The 17,053-nt window shown below is 34.5% G+C and overlaps 1 protein-coding gene across 1 annotated transcript; it reads right to left on the bottom strand.

Annotated features, from left to right (window-relative positions):
- Window positions 1-5,883: 5,883 nt before the first annotated feature.
- LOC146993922 (general transcription factor II-I repeat domain-containing protein 2-like) lies at window positions 5,884-6,984 on the bottom strand. The gene has a single exon (XM_085826279.1). It carries the CDS (start codon window positions 6,982-6,984, stop codon window positions 5,884-5,886), a length of 1,101 nt encoding a protein of 366 aa, XP_085682405.1.
- Between the last annotated feature and the right edge of the window lie 10,069 nt (window positions 6,985-17,053).

Raw genomic sequence — 17,053 nt, 5'->3', positions numbered from 1 at the left:
AAACGTTTAAACAAATGTATCATATACAGATTAATTAAATAGTTAGGAAAATTCGTTTCTGAAATTTCATTTCTTCATGAAATATATGTGACATCGAAACAGGTTGCGATTCGAGGATGACATGGATTATTTAAATTATATTTGCAGTTTGAGATTATAATTATTATGAGAAAATAGCCAATTTCTTAGTTACAAGTTTTTTCGTATAATCTTGCGGTATATAAATAATTTAAAATTCAATTGAAACAAACCACAGAAATAGGTTAAGTGAGGATTTTTTTAAATGAAACTGCGTTGGCTGTTATAGAAAGAGCGGTGGCTTGAAAATAAATTAAACTCTTTTGTTGGTTTGCTTGGTTCTTGTGCTAAAATTGTTTTTACAGTTTGCTATTCAGCTCAAAACGTTTTAAAAGCGTAATTCCGAAGTTTCATTTACAGCGTGGTGAAGATTTTAATATTTTTTAAAAAGAACTAATTTGTGGTTTTAAAAGCTCAATTATGTTTAAATGAGGAGCGATTTCCAAGAGCTCCGCCAGAAAGTTTTATCAGTTAAAGCATTCTGTGGGAGAAAAGCGACCCACAAAGTTCTTTTGTGGCAGTCAGAAAGTCCCCTGTTTCGAGCTTTCCTTCATGTGCGTGATCAAAGATTAATGTTGCATTCCACTATATATTTCCTCATAGTTAGTTACTCCGCATACCCATGTAGAGGAAAGTAATCTCTGGACATTTTACGTGTGCATATCTGTGCACATTTTGCTTTTATGTGCGCCCTTTTTGCATTTTTGTGAGTGATCGTTTGATATGTTTAAGTGCTGCGATGTTTTTGGATTACCATGAATAGATACCAAAGATAGTGAATTTCCCCCCTTTGGGAAATAGTTCGAATAGTGTATGTGAAAATGGCGAAGCATACTTCGTAGTATGATGCCTAGTGCTCTTCGCATGAAGATGATATCTGTCTTGATGTGGAATCTTCTGCGAATTTTTATGTGTTTGATACTCCAGATGTTTTATATATCTGAATAATAAGATGTACGATAATATTTATTTCGACAAATTACTATCTCTGTATTTTTCAAAGTGCGATACGTCGGATTGTGCACGTGTTGACTCGGTCATCGAAATTTTAATCATTTTGTCTCTCCCTATTGAAACATAAGCTTTTACTGTCAAGGACATTTTGGGTTATCTGTTGCATTACTATAATATATTAATGAACTACAGATCTGTGAACAACAATTTCGCGGGTATAATTTCATGAACTTAAAGAAGCTTGAAGACAGTGCTACTTCGAGAATGGGTAAGTGCGATTTTCTTTTGTCAAGCAGAAAACTCTGAATTATTTTAATGCCAGGAACAAACGAAAAATGCTGGTAATGGTAATGAATGTGTTTATAATGCTGACAGTAATTTAGATATTAAGAAGCTGGCTAAAACAGCCAAAGGTATGAAATTAGTTAAACCTAAGTCGCAATTAACATTACAAAATAGATTTACTAATCTTGATGTACATGATACTGCTATTACTATTTATAACATTTGTGATGTTGGTACTGATAGTAATGCTGTATTGAATAATATTAATGACAAGCTTAATCCGAGTAAAAACGTCGTTGATAATTGTAAAAATGTCGTTGAAAATTGTAAATGTAAATATTGCGAATATTAATACCCCAGCATGCAGAGGCGTGCAGCAGTAACCGGATCAGCTGTTCGGAAGTGTGTTGCTACAACATATAAAAGTAAGAAACACTCAGAAAAATATCCTAGCTGTGATGCCGAACATTATAAGGCTACCGCTTCGCCTGTCAAAGACAACACAGTTTCATTAAGAAATATACCACACTGTTCGAAGAGTTGAGGTGGCGAATGATTATTTGAAGTGGGTCTTAGGTTAGGGTCGAACATTATAAAACCACAGTTTCGCCTCTCAGAGACAATACAGTTTCATTTTTAAAATGTACCAACGTGTCTGAAAAGGTTGAGGTGTACTTAGACAGTTCTATATTACCAAGCTATTGCAGGTACAATGCTGACGGTTCCTTAAATGAAGCCCAAGGGCACATGACATAATAAATTCAGGAAATTGAAAACATCTGGGATGAGAAAACGGAGATGGAAAAATGAGATGAATACCAAAAGGAAAAAGGCCAAAGGCATCTAGCAGGTGAGCGGAATTTGACAAGATGAAGAAACTCCAAACGGATCCTTCACAATTAAGAGAAACGACAAATGCAAAACATGGTTCAAAATGCTATACAACAACAACAAAAGTTCAATACTACTATAAAACTACACAAATTCAACCCATACAACAGAAAATCAATACACAACGACTATTGCAACATCACACTAGCAATCCAAACAACTTACAGTACTTCTCTTTATCAGATAAATTGAAAGAAATTACCGCCTCCAGTTGAGGAACAAGAGAAGAAGCAGAAGTCTCATCCCATGAAGGTGTGAGCAGCAAGTGGTCTTATGTTTCGGTCTTCATTGAGTATTTCGTAGTTGAAGACTTGAGAATAGTTCACATAGTCGCATTGGACAGCTTTAGAGAAGAATTTCTTATTTGTTTTTTTAATAAATTCTGTGAGGGTTTCAAGCTTAAGATCTCTATGAAGAAGTTCATTTCGGATGAGAAAGTCAGCATCAGTGATAATACGAAGAAATTTATTCTGCACTACTTGAAGTTTATGTAATTGATTAGAAGAGGCAGTATTCCAAGCTGGAGGTGCATAACAAAGAATAGATCGGATACAAGTAGTATGAATATGTCTTTTGGTTCTTAGGCTAAGGTTAGAAAAATTTCCAATTACTGGAAGAAATCTGCACATAATTCCGATTGCTTTATTTTTAACATTCTTAATATGGTTGGTCCAAGTGAGCTTATGGTTAAGAATCATACCTAGGTATTTGGCTTTTGTAACTAAGGGAACAGGCTCTTGAAAAAGGAAAAGTTCTTTAAACATAATGCGTTTGTTGTTTTTGCCAAGGATTAAAAGCTGAGACTTACTGGCGTTAATTGACTGTCCAATTGGTGCACCAGTCCTCTACAGTGTAAAGAAAATCTTGCATTTTATTAATTGCATGATTAGCGTTGATAGACTTGATGGTTATCGCCGTATCATCGGCGTAGCATGGAAGAAGAGAGTAGTTGTCAAGTCCAGGATGAAGGAAGTCTGAGATATAAAACAGGTAAAGAACAGGTCCGAGGATGCTTCCTTGTGGGACGCTAGATCTTATATGTCTCAGAGTAGAGGTTTCATTGCCTAGTGACACGAAGAACTTGCGATGTTACAAAAATGAATAAATCAGGAGAATTAATTCTCTAAGCAATCCAAGGTTGATGAGCTTTAAAACAAGCCGTTCATGCGCCAGACGCGCTCAAAAGCTTTTGCCACGTCCAGCATAAGGAGCGCTACAGTTTGCTTGTTATGAAAAGCAGAACTGATGAATTCAACAATCCTGACCAGTTGACGAGTTGTGCTGAGATTTTTACGAAAACCATATTGTTCTTTAGGCAGAAGATTCTAATCTTTTGAGGATGAGACGTTCATAAATTTTTCCGAGGTTCGATAATAAACTGATTGGTCTGTATCCATCTGGTTTAGAACATCTCTGCTTGGTTTAGGCAGGAGAAAAATTTTGGCTTGCTTCCAAGTGTCAGGAAAATAATTAAGATTAAGGCAAGCATTAAAGATGCCAGTAAGTTTACTAATCACTTTTCTTGGGAGATTACGAAGCATTTGATTAGTGATTTGATCCTTTCCAGGAGCCTTTTTAACATTTAGACAACGAATGATGTTAGTAACCTCCAATGGAGTTGTACACTTGGGGAGATTGTGAGCAGTGGAAGAATAGAGCCATGAATATATATAACTTTCCAGAATATCTTTAAACGTAGGATTCATCGGGTCCATGTTTGGAGTGAATTGTTCTTCAAGGTAATCAGCAAACATATTAACTTTATCATGAATCGAATATGCAATAGTAGAACCAGAATGGTAAGGTCTATTGTAAATGGTCTTCTGCTTGAGATTTTGAAGATATTTCCAAAGTGAGCCATCATTGATGTTCAGCAAGGAGATGAATTCTTCCTTGGATTCTCTTTTGAAAACAAAAATAAGTTGTTTAATTCTTCTGTTTAAAATGTTAATTTCTCGTTTTAAAACCGGATCCCAATTACGATGCCAGAGTTTAAATTTTCTGTTGCGATCTTTAATAATTTCTCTTATGCTTCTAGGGAGTTTAACATTATTATTAGTCAGTTGCTTAGTGACAGTCGCATTACGAAAAGCTTTCAAAACGTTGTCAGTGAAGACCTTAATGGCATGGTCAATGTTCTGTTTGGTAGAAAGAGTATGGAAATTAGAGGGCTGTTTAATCAGGATGTTGTGGAAACTCATTGAGTCAGTATAGCTTTTAATAATTGGACGGTCTTCTTTCATAGCACGAATAGTAGAGATAACTGGTACATGATCGAAGGTAAGCACAGATTTGATTTCAAGAGAGTTGGGAATAGAAGTATTAGAGACAGTAATGTTCAAGATATCTGAGTGGCATCGATTAGCTGGTCTATGAGTAGATTCAGTCGGGACATGCAGCGCAATTGGGTGGTTACATACGAAGTTATGTAGAATACGGCCTTGGCATTTGTTCGGCGGCATCCCCAGTCAATATGTTTGGCGTTAATATCTCCAGCAATCATTAGTTGTTGATCTTCTGGGAGTAAGTTTTTAAGCATGTTATCAGAAAGTCAATGTTTAGGTTATAACTAGAATAATAGCAGCCAAATTTTTATACCGTATACGAGCAGGAGAAAACTGATGTGGAAATAAAAAGGGCAATAATTTTCTCGTAAGGAGTACAATATTTGTTGCGTATGCGTTTTTATATGAACGCCTGATTCCAGAAATTTCCTGTGTACCCGCCTCCGGATTGTGTTGTTGGGTATACATACACAGATGTTGATGAACCATTCACTTAAAGCAGGGGTCTCCAAACTACGGCCCGAGGGCCACATCCGGCCCGCGGGTAGATTTTGTCCGTCCCGCGGAGAGCTAGCATACTTGAAAACTCCTTTTAGAGAACATATTTTTTATAGAAAATTAAATTTAGTTTACTGAAGTATTATAATTTTATGTTGAATAATTATTAATATGACATCTACATTGATATGGTCATGGGCTAACTACTCATAACATTGTTGTAGGCTTATTGTTATTGTTTTTGTGATAAGTTGGATAAAGAAACACAGAAATGTAATGAGTAAAGACATGTATAATATGCAGAAAATTTAACTTCAGTATATAATAACTAACAAATTATTGAAATGAATCCAACTAACATTTTATACATTTTAAATAAAAACATAACTTATAAAAAGTATAATGACATATGAAATACTAATGAGATTTATGTAATTGAGATTTTCCACTGACAATAGTTTGTAGTTGTGGACTAATTTTACTTGTACCAATTATTAAAAGAGATTTAAGATGCTCATCAGTTAATTTAGATCTGTAAACATTTTTTGTGTACTTCACTTTCGAGAAGGTCTTCTCACACAAATAAGTAGTACCAAAAACAGAAAAGAGCCCACGAGCAAATTTATGCAAATTATCAAATTGTGTCAGTGGAAGACTCTTATAAAATTCCAACAAAGATGAGTTTTGATATTTGTTCTTAATTATATCACTGCACTGTAGATCAATCATTTCCATTTGAAGTTCCGGGGCTAGGGTTTCAATGTCAGTATCAAAAGGATTCTGAAAAATCTTAATTTGATTCGCAATGACATCAAAGTCCGAGAAACGAGTATCAAAATTTATTTTCAAATCACTCAAAGTTTCGATTGCAAAATCGGTAGGAAACTCAGTCTCAGTGGTGTTGGCTAAATATTTCACATGTTTTAAAATGTGAAAAACATTTACTTCGTAGTTGTGATTGAAACAGTATCAATTTCTTCCGGAATGATTTGATATTAGTGTATAAATCAGGAAGATGCTGGTTTTCTCCTTGCAATCTCAAATTCAGTTCGTTCACATGTTTTGTCAAATCAACATAGAATGCTAACTTCCACAGCCATGCGTTGTTTTGTAATTCAGTAAGAGGGCGATGCTTTTCATTCAAAAAAATTTCGATCACTGCTCGAAGTTCAAAAAAGCGCTGAAGGACTTTCCCACAACTAAGCCAACGTACGGCAGTATGATAAAGTAAGTCATTTTCTCCAATCTCTTCAATAAATTGTCGGAATTGTCGGTGATTCAGCCCAAAAGATCTGATAAAATTAACAGTTGATATGACTGGTTTCAGAACTTCAGACATATCCAAACATTTTCCGCACAAAGACTGTTGATGAATGCTACAATGTAAGACTAATGGTTTTGAACCACCGTCATTTTCTACAGCCTTTGACACAAGAGCGACCACTCCTTTATCTTTCCCACTCATGTTTTTGCCTCCATCAGTTGTAATACATTTCAAGTTTTTCCATCGAAGGTTCTTTTGATTAATGGCCATTTCAACTCCTTTAAAAATATCTGTACCAGTAGTTGTGCCATGAATACTATACATATCAAGAAGTTCTTCATGCACTTCATAGCTTTTATCTACTCCTCGAATATAAATCAACACCTGAGCAGTATCTGACACATCCGTTGACTCATCCAAAGCCAAAGAAAACCACTCAACATGTCCATTTTTGTCGAACAGTTGAGAGGATATATTTTCAGCGATGTTTTGTACCCTTAGAGCCACAGTGTTTGCTGACATACTGACAGTTTTTAATAAATTTACCTTTTCAGGGCATATTTCTTCGGCTACTGCAATTATGCATTCTTTGATCATTTCTCCATCGGTGAATGGTTTTCCACGTTTTGCAATTTCAAGAGCCACACGAAAGCTGGCACGAGTTGCAGCCTCTTGTTCAGTTTTGAGTTTTGTAAATGGAGATTGCTGCGATTTCAATCCGCGCTTCATAGCTTCAAATTTTTCTGTCGCAAACTTCCTGTATATTTTGAGTAATTTTGAAAATGTTTTGTTTCATAATGACGTTTAATGTTATATTCTTTGAGAACGGCTATGCTTTCATTGCAAATCAAACATAGCGCCTTGTTACTGGACTCAATTACGAAATACTGAATGTTCCACTGATCTTTGAATTTTCTGCATTCACTATCAATTTTTCGCTTCTTTTCCATACTACTAAATCACACACAAAAGCAACAATTCAAATCAAAATACTGTTACAAAGATGTCTTAAACTTAAACACGCACAAACACGTTTTAAGGAGGTACGCACTATTTTATTTCACAACAGTGTCATAGGAACTGACTTCAGTACGTGCTATTAGCGCCATCTGTTAGCGATAGAAGGTACTACCTATTTCCACTTGTGTCCACCAGATGTCGTGTCACCTTACTCCTCATGGCTCGTACTCTACGACTAATCTAGAAATTACAGATAATGACAGGAAAATTAATACAGTCAAAAGTCGTTAATCCGGACTCGTCGGGACTTCGGCGATTCCGGATTATCGATTTTTCCGGATTATAGATCATCAGTTTAAATCTGGTAAGATGGCATGCACAAATTCTAAAATTAAAAATATGAAACCGTATTTTAGGAAATAAAGAACAATTATGATCTAAAGGGTATCAAAATTTACAAAAAAAGAAGCTTAATATTTATTTGTTTACTTTATTAAACATTTCTTTCAATGTAAGTTGTTTCGTTTTATGTGATAATACTTTCTCTTTAATTCTATAAACAGACATAATTTCTTGTTCAGTTAAAAAGCTCCGCTGTTCAAGTCCCCTAATTGCTATGCCGAGAATACCGACTAACTTGTCAATCGAAATTTTTTCGTTTTCACTAACCTCTCTGTCACCTTCTTCATGTCTTTATCCAATTTTTGCAGCAATTTCACTTTTTGTTTGACGGACATCGAGACATACTTTCGTTTTGTAGATCCTTTGGGAGCTCCAAATCGGAAATTGGCATAATCGAAAGTTCAAGTTTACTTTTATAAAATTGCTCTTACAATCTGCAAAAAATAATAAGCTGCATCCAGTTCGAAGATTAAGGTATAACGCAAGCATCAACATTAACTGAAATAGATAATTGTATAATTTTAGTTTATATCGTCCGTTATACGTTAAACGCGCACGCGAAAACGTATTCTGCACTTGCGCACACGCATATGCGCGTGCGCGTAAAGGTCTTACGCGCACGCGTAAACGCCTATGCGCATGTGTCAACGCGGCGCATGCGCAGAAAGTTTTCAGCTTTGAGGTTCGGATTATAGATCATTCCGGATTATCGGTGTCCGAATTAACGACTTTTGACTGTAATATGCAGTGTTGCCGTTTTGCGGACTTCAGTCCGATTTGCAGCCTTTTTTAAACGTTGCGTACTTTTTCGGACTTTTTTTTTCATCAGTGGACTATTTCACTTTTTACCACCGGCAACAATGATAATATGGTTTTGGCCCTCGGAACTTACTGGAGTAATCAGTATGGCCCTAAGGCTGGAAAGTTTGGAGACCCCTGTACTAGATAATGTTTCTAATGCTGAATCCAAAATACTCTGAATGACTAGAGTCCTGTTTTGTATTACTTCCAGTTTTTTTTTCCTTTTAGGTGTTATAATTAAATTCCACTTGAAGCTTTGTTTCACTACGTATCGGGATAGTTGTTTTAAGTTAAAAGAATCGATGTTCTTTGACAATTTGTTGCAGAAATTCCGAATTATAAAGGAGCTTTCGCAAAAACTAAAGAAACAAGCTACATAATCAAACGAGCAGGAATGAAATTTCGAAATTGGAGAAAAAAATTCTGAAATCCTGTGGGGTTATTGTGACTTTGAATCTGGTATATCACACCATACAGGTAGTTCTTCAAATGTTCTGGGAATGTTATGGGCTACTCAAAAGAAAGTTTAAGAACATTTTAAATTTGAAATAAAAAATTATTATATTTTGTTAAAGTTATGTAAACGTACAATAATAATAAATGCGGGAAGGATATTGGACACAATAGGTTTCTTTCTCCTTTTACTGTCAGATGGAATCTAATTTTCCCTGAATCGTGGGAACAAGGAATTCATTAGGATGAAGATTTACCTCAAGAACTAAAAAAAAAAAAAAAAATTGGATCAGCTTCTGTACCGAATTAGACCACTTGAAAGTATTTTCATTTGCAAGGAAATGCTTTCGGTGACTGTGGAGATGATTGGAGATGCATTGAATTTATGCATATTTTCAGTGCTAAGTCTAGAGCGTACGCTGAAGAAGCGTATTTCAGATTTCAAGAAGGAGAGAACATGTGAACTAGTTTTTCTGATGACTAAAACCAGACTTTCTTTGAAGAAACTCTTTAATTCTACCGAGATTAGATTAATGAATGCAGTGATCGCAGGCGGAATTTATGATTACCTAGAAGACGTATGTAAGATGAGGTATATTTTATTTGATCAGGCTCTTCCATTACATTGTAATGGATAAAAGGGAAGACTGGAGATTCAAAACCATTTGTGTCCAACAGGATAACAGAAATAAGGTTCTAAACCCATTCTCAAAATTGTACTTATTGTAATGAAGCGGACAACCCAGTGGATGTACTTACGAAAGGGAAAAAAGTTTCAAAATTAATGAAAGATGTTAAGTTGTTGCAAAGCACTCCACGGCTAAATTTACTAGACTAATGATGGCCTCAAAGTAATTTAAGTGAAGTTATTTCAGAAAACTTGGAAACTGAAAAGAAAACTGACGTACAATTTTTCTCGTAATAGCACGTCAGTAGTAGAACCATTTCTTGATGTTGAAATATTTGGAAAATTGTCAAGATTGTATCGATATACAGCCTATGTATAACGCTTTATGCATGATACTGTAAGAAATAGAGAGAAAATCATAATTTTTTATCAATAATTATATTCTCAAACTGTAAATGCAATTTTAAAATTCCTTTGCATCATCGAATCGAAACGTGTTTCCTTTTCAATGTACTTTTTGAAGAAATTTGAGAAAAATATTTTCTAAGTATTTAATAGTCGAAGATGCATGCATTTATATAAAACTTAGTAAAGGGTTATCACAGATTTGCTTAAAAATCTGTCACAGATAAATCCTTATATTCATCGAAGGAAGTGAACGAGAATACCATGCATTTGTTTAGAATAATAAAAAAAAATATTTAAAATTTCTTGGATGACTAAATCTCAATGTATATTGTGTTTCTCCCGCCTTCTTGGTAAGCCTTCGTGGTGTTTTGGTCTGCACGCTGACGCGTATTCCAGAGTTCCGTGGTTCGATTCCCGGCGAAGGCGTACCTAATTTTTCATCTTTCCTGCTTCCGAAAGGCCTAATGACTCTACAAGTAGCGCCCGAACTAAAAGGGTGGTGGATGATGATTCTCCCCGCCCAGAATTTGGCGATTGATTCCTTAAAAAACCCAGTCGACCTTTAAAAGCGGGAGTACATAAGGTATTTCTCCCGCCTTCTTGGCATGCCTTCGTGGTGTGGTGGTCTGCCCGCTAGACGCGTATTTCATAGCTCCGCGGTTCGATTCCCGGGGAGGCGTTTCATATTTTTCATCTTTTCTGCTTCCGAAATAAACCTAATGACTCTAGTAATGATAAAAGCCTTATATTATTATTCTCTACAAGTCTGATATAATTTACGTCTCTGCTTATATCATTATTCTCTACAAGTCTGATATAATTTACGTCCCTAATTATACAGCGGTACGCAAAAATGTGTGTGAAAATATTGATTTGCATTTTTTACTAGATATTTTTTGCTTGAATTTAATTTTTTTATATCAACATGTCGTCAATGTGTGCATTGATTTAATTCCGAAAGTTCCTGGATTCTTCAGACCATCAGTGTACAAGCAGCAATAAAAGGAAAACGCAATTATGAAAACAAAATTTTCTACAACGATTTTAAGGCCAAGTGATAATCAAATCCGTAACCTCAAATATCTGAATTACTTTAATATTACAGTTTGCAGATTTTCAGAGGCGTTTTTCATGTTAGGTTTTAATGATAATCAAAATATTCTAAAAGTGGACTGATAATTATTAAAATCTTAAAATAGTTACTAATCTTTGCCATAATAATTAGTATCATAATAATGCTAATTGAGTGAATGGTAAATGCTTTCAGCGAGTGCGTAAGATTGCTTAGACTGCCTGTTTGTTCTTGCCGCTAGTTTATAGGATTAGTGATTTTTGCGAACAATGAAATATTAATTTATAAGAGAGTTTTAGTATACTGTATTATCAGTTCGGAAACCATATTCATTTTGTCAATCCGACACAGCGCAAATAGCATCAGAACTTAAACTGGAACTATGTTTACTTGAGATGGGTAAAACGCTTAGCAAAGATTGATTACATTCTCATCGACGGCTTTTTAAAAAAAAACAGAATATATCTTCCCCTCCCAGTTTTCAATTAAAAAACATTAGCAGGAAAAGGGGGAAATAAGGTAATAAACCCAGTATTTCATATTTGAAAAATTGGATCTATGCGGAAAAAATATTTTAAAATATGCATGGACTAAATATATGCACCATATAAAGCTATTTCATGCATACATTTTCCACTGATTTATAAGATTTATATCAAACATTAGTGCATTTTTACGCAAAATTCTAATTTATGTTAAATTTTATTAAAACTTTACGTATTTAACGTTACATTACGAAATTCATTGTGGCAAGGAGTCAAGTTTGCGCCTGTCGTTATCATATAGCTACATTACAGATACTTTGTGCATAGAACAGCTACCTAGGGCATTAGTATACAGGAACGTAGTGCAGCATAGGAGTAACAGTTCGAATTTTCTCAGTTCCGCTGCCAATTGTGATGACCCGGGGAGGCGTGTCCGAGGATCTCCTAGCCCTCATTCTCTACCTGCTACCTCTCGAGAGGATTTTCGTCTGGGCACATATATAGAGTGCCCCATGCATATATAGAGGGCAAAGACATATATAGAGTACAAAGACATATTCATTCACAAACTGCTTTGCCTTCTCCGGAATTCGTACCCGTCAGCTTCAGTACGGCAGTCAAAGTAGTTTACCACTGTCCAGTTTGGGCGGCATAGAAATAGGATGATCAAGTTAAGACTGTATCCTCTTGTAGTTAAAAAAATATGAACACAAAATTTAATTCCTAGTTAAACATGTGATAGGTTCACATTACAATTAAACTCTTACGCAGCTTTCCAGAAGTACAGTCAGGTTCTAATTTTGGCCCTCAAATTTAGTTCTACACCGTAGTTAATCTCTTAAGTAGCTTACGAGAATATTAACTATTATCTAATTTTGGTCGTCAATTGGATTTAGCAGCAAGATCCTTTTAGTGAAGTAATGGAGAATATTACACTAGCCGAGGTAAATTCCTACTTTTAAGCTCTATAACACAGACATTAAATTGTGAAACTTTCCGACGTGAGGGAAAATTGTGACATCAGTAATAAAAGATAAAACACCTCAAAATGTAAGTTTTTCTTAAATTTATGAATAATTCTCACAAATGTTCTAAATGGAAAATTCTCTTACGCTTGTCTTACGCTAAGAGATCATTTGCACTCATGCTTGAAACGAAGATTGCAGCTGGAAATGAATGAAAAATTTTCGATGTTTAAAAACATCAAGGATTTAAATTAATCACGATATGCTTCGAAGAAATCTGGACTCGAAAAACTTTGAAATATATTATGCCCGTAAATGTAATAAATTCAAGTTTTTAATATATCTAAATATAAATTATGAAGTAACATGTATGATGGATATTAAAAAAGGAATTCTCTTGAAACTCTGATATACCCCAAAATAATTTCTCTATAAAATTGCTTCGGTGAGAACTTTCAAGATTATTTCTCGCTAAAACTGCTCTCTCATCTTCTACATTACCCTCTGTGTCAAAATAGTTTGAAGATTTTTTTTTTATTGTGAGACGAAGCTAGAACTTTAATTAACGAATCGCAATTAGAAAAACGCTGTTTCATCGATAAATACCTGATGATATATTAGGTAAGATATATTAGAAATATTAATGATAATCTACCTAATATATCATGTATCAAATTATACTTAATCTCGCAATCTATTTCCTCAGCTTATGCAAATGTTTAGAAAACTGTGATTAACTAAAATATTTCTATCTGACATTGTTTTTTCAAACCTTTCTTTTAAAGCATTTTTCAGCTGAAATGTAGTGAAATGGAATAGAGGAAAGAGTGAAGTGAAGTCAAATGAAATGAATGAAACAGTGATTGAAATAATTGCTTAAATTCGTGTTGCAATGAGATCCTATCCAAGTAATCACCCTGAGAACATTCACTGTAACCGGAACTTTATTCGATGCTTGTAATATATTTGTTCTCAACAGATTCCATATCAAACAGACTGGGTTTCATTAGTAATAAAATTTCAAAACATGTCAGCAACCAGGCACTTTGCTACTCAAGCGTTCGAGGGCATCCTATGTCTCGTTACCGAGAACATTGTCGAAAACCCCCAAAAAGGAATAATTACAGTTTGGCAATCTTTGGATAAAATAATGTTCATGGTTATTCAAAAATATCGCAGCACCTAAACACAACGAGAAGATCACTCACAAAAATGCAAAAAGCAACTCATATAAAATACGCAGAGAGCCCTTTCCTCGACATGATTACCCCGAAGTAACTAAATCTAGGGAGATATATAGCGAAATACGACATCAATCTTCAAACGCGCACGTGAAAGAAATCTCAAAGCAAACAGGATTTTCTGACTGTCTTAACGAGCCACACACACACACACACACAGAAAAAAAAATGTTCCCGTGCCGCTATTTGCCCACTAACTACTTTAAACGATTAAACTTTCCGGTGGAGCTTTTGCAAGGCGGTTATAATTCAGCTTCTAAAAGCATAAACAATATTAAAATCTTCACCACGCCTTAAATCAAACTTCAGATTTAAGCTTTGAAAAAAATCACAACTCATTCCAAAGCCACCGCTAAGCGGTTTGATTTAATATCATACGGAAAAAACATGTGGTTTCGCACACGAGTTTTGCAATTTTAAATTACATATTTTCCAAGAAAATACGAAAAAACTAGTAAGTAACCAATTCTCATAAATTTTTTTTCATAATAATTATAATCTCAAACTGTAAATATATTTTTAAAATCCATGGCAAAATCGAAATCGAAACCTGTTTCCATCTCTCATGTATTTCATGAAGAAGTGAAATTTCAGGAACGAAGTTTCCCAAGTACTTAGTTCAATCTCCATGTTCAATCTAAAATTAGACTGAAAACCGGTAACATCCTAAAATTGTTACAATGCCTTTCCATAATAATTAGTACAACAATAATGTTTAATTGACTGTCTAATAATTGTAATTGAAAATGCGTTCGCTAGCTGCGTACGATTGTTTGGACGGCTTCTAAATTCAGATCACTAGTTTATGGAATTAGTGTTTTTTGCGAAACATGAAATATTATTTTTAACGGAGTTTTAGTCTAGTAGATCATGCACTCTACTATGCTGTATTATCATTTCGGAAACCACATTCATTTTTTTCATCTGACATAGCGCAAATTGCATGAGAACCTGATCTGCAAACTATGAAGTGGGTAAACCTTGTTACAAAAATGAACTATGCGTGAACACAACCTAACGATTAACATCCAAAATTACCTTAACCTGATTGCGAATTTCTGCCCTTAAAAGCTATGTAACTGGAATCAGAGAACAACTTTGATGAGAATACAAATAAAAGTTTATTAAGCCATTCTTTTGGTTTATAACTGAAAATCTTATACAGAATTCCAAATTCGCCCTTCCAGGTGGCCATGTTTGGGTGCAGGACTACACTATTCAAATTTGATGGCTCTTGGTGCCTTTATTTCTTCCCAGATCGAGAAATATTCATACATTCATGCAGATGCTTCATTATGCTATAATTTCTTTAAATATAATACAGGGCGATAATATCTGGGATCAATATGAAGAGCGATACAACGCGTTTAAGTGCTTCGACAAAATTGCGGTTTCGAGTCTAATAGTCCATCAGAGAAAAACGTCCGTTTTCTGCTCATTAAGAACCAAATGCGAAAGGAATACAAAATAAATAAATAAATAAAAACTATTGTAGAGACGTCAAATGATAAAAGGAGGAAAAGATTGACTCTAATATATATGTAATCTCAGAGAGATCAGTAGGCTGTGCGCGGGGTCGAGAATCTGAGGCCTTTCATATCTGAAACGTAAAATTCCTCTATAGATAAAGGGAGTTGTTGTACGTAGTATATCCAATCTGTAAAAGCAGAATTTGTAAACAGTGCAAGAATATATTTAATCATTTAAACAGTACCTAGTCTCATACGACTCGCCAACGTCCCAACGAAATAGGAAATTAATTTCGAAAATATATAAAAATCTTTTGGCATGAAACCGTTTTTAAAGAAAATTATATTGTTTTATTAATTGTTTTTGAAACAAAAGTTTGATAATATCAGTTGAAATATCTAAACGTTTACTCTTACGTTACGTTATGTTACGAAATATCTTAGGTTTATAAAATATTTCTCGGCGAAGAGCAAACTGAAGAAACAATTTGTTTGTTTGTTTGCGGCAAAGCCTCGAAGGCTATCAGCCTAAGAGAAGGGATGCTTTTCGTGGAAGACTTTCTAAGGGAAACTGGCTCGTATACACGTTACACACGGGGAAAAACACAGAAACGCCTATGCAGCCAGCCCGTTCGCGGGATTCGAACCTCGGACCGAACTACCAGTGTTCAGCGACTTTACCTCTCGGCCGCTGGTGGGCGAAGAAACAATTTGAGTACAGAACAAATAAGAAAGAACTGCAATTTAGTCCAAAGCCACCGCTCTGCCTAGTATGGGCAAAACAGTTTGATTTAAGAAACATGAAGAAAGCCATACGTCAAACGCGCCCTTTAGGCAATCTTAAAAATGTATATACCGAAGGAGAATACGAAGAAACTAGTAAGTAATAAATTGATGACAATTTTTTTTTCATAATAAAAATAATCTCAAATTGTAAATATACTTTTAAAAATAAATGGCATCATCGAATCGAAACCTGTTTCCATGTCACATGTATTTCATGAAGAAATCTGGAATTTGAAGAATGAATTTTCCAAAGTATTTAATAGTCCAATCTGTACAAGAGGCATACATTTGATTAAACATTTGTAATGGGTTATTACAGATTTGCTGTAAAGATCTTAGAGATTAATCCTAATATTCATTGAAGGTAGTGGACGAGAATACCATGCATTTGTTTAGAAACAGAAACTAAATATTTGTGTGACTTAATAATCGAGCGAGTCTCAGTTTAGTAGTTCTATGTTACTATTCTATACATGCTTGATATAATTTACATGTATCAACTGATTACGGAAATTTGAGTGTGAAAACATTGATCAACAAGCAGCAGTAAAAGTAAAACGTAATTATGAAAATAAGAAAACTCTGCAACAATTTTAATGCCAAGTCATATGAATAATCAAGTGCATAACATCAAATTTCTGAATTAATTAATTTTAATGATAATCAAAATAATCTAAAATTGAACTGAAAACAGTTAAAATCCTAAAATTTTCACAAATCGTTGCCATAATAATTAGTATCGTAGTAATGCTTAATTGACTGAACGGAAAATGTATTCGCTGGTTGCGTAAGATTGCTCCTCTAGTTTCAGACCACTAGTTTATACGATTAGTGATTTTTGCCAAGAATGAAATATTGATTTTTAAGAGAGTTTTAATCTAATAGATTATGGACTCTACTATGCTGCATTATCAGCTCCGAAACCACATTCATTTTGTTAATTTGACACAGTCTAAATAGCATGACACTCTAATCTGACAACTATATTGGCTTGAGATGGATAAGGCGTTTTTACAAAGATTGATTACATTCTCATCGACGGCGTCTTTTCAAAAACAGGATATATTTTTCTCTACCAATTTTCAATTAAAAAACATTAGCAGGAAAAGGGGTAAAATTAAGGTAATA

The sequence above is a fragment of the Stegodyphus dumicola genome, chromosome 11, assembly GCF_044657685.1.
Source record: "Stegodyphus dumicola isolate Sdum_Otavi_A_Nest chromosome 11, ASM4465768v1".
NCBI classification, from domain to species: domain Eukaryota; kingdom Metazoa; phylum Arthropoda; class Arachnida; order Araneae; family Eresidae; genus Stegodyphus; species Stegodyphus dumicola.
The sequence above is the reverse complement of the archived record's forward strand: the minus strand, read 5'-3'. Positions and strand labels throughout refer to the sequence as shown.

Bases quoted from the DNA above. Each gene is read 5' to 3' on its own strand.
- LOC146993922 (XM_085826279.1), bottom strand. From the start codon at position 6,984: ATGAAGCGCGGATTGAAATCGCAGCAATCTCCATTTACAAAACTCAAA.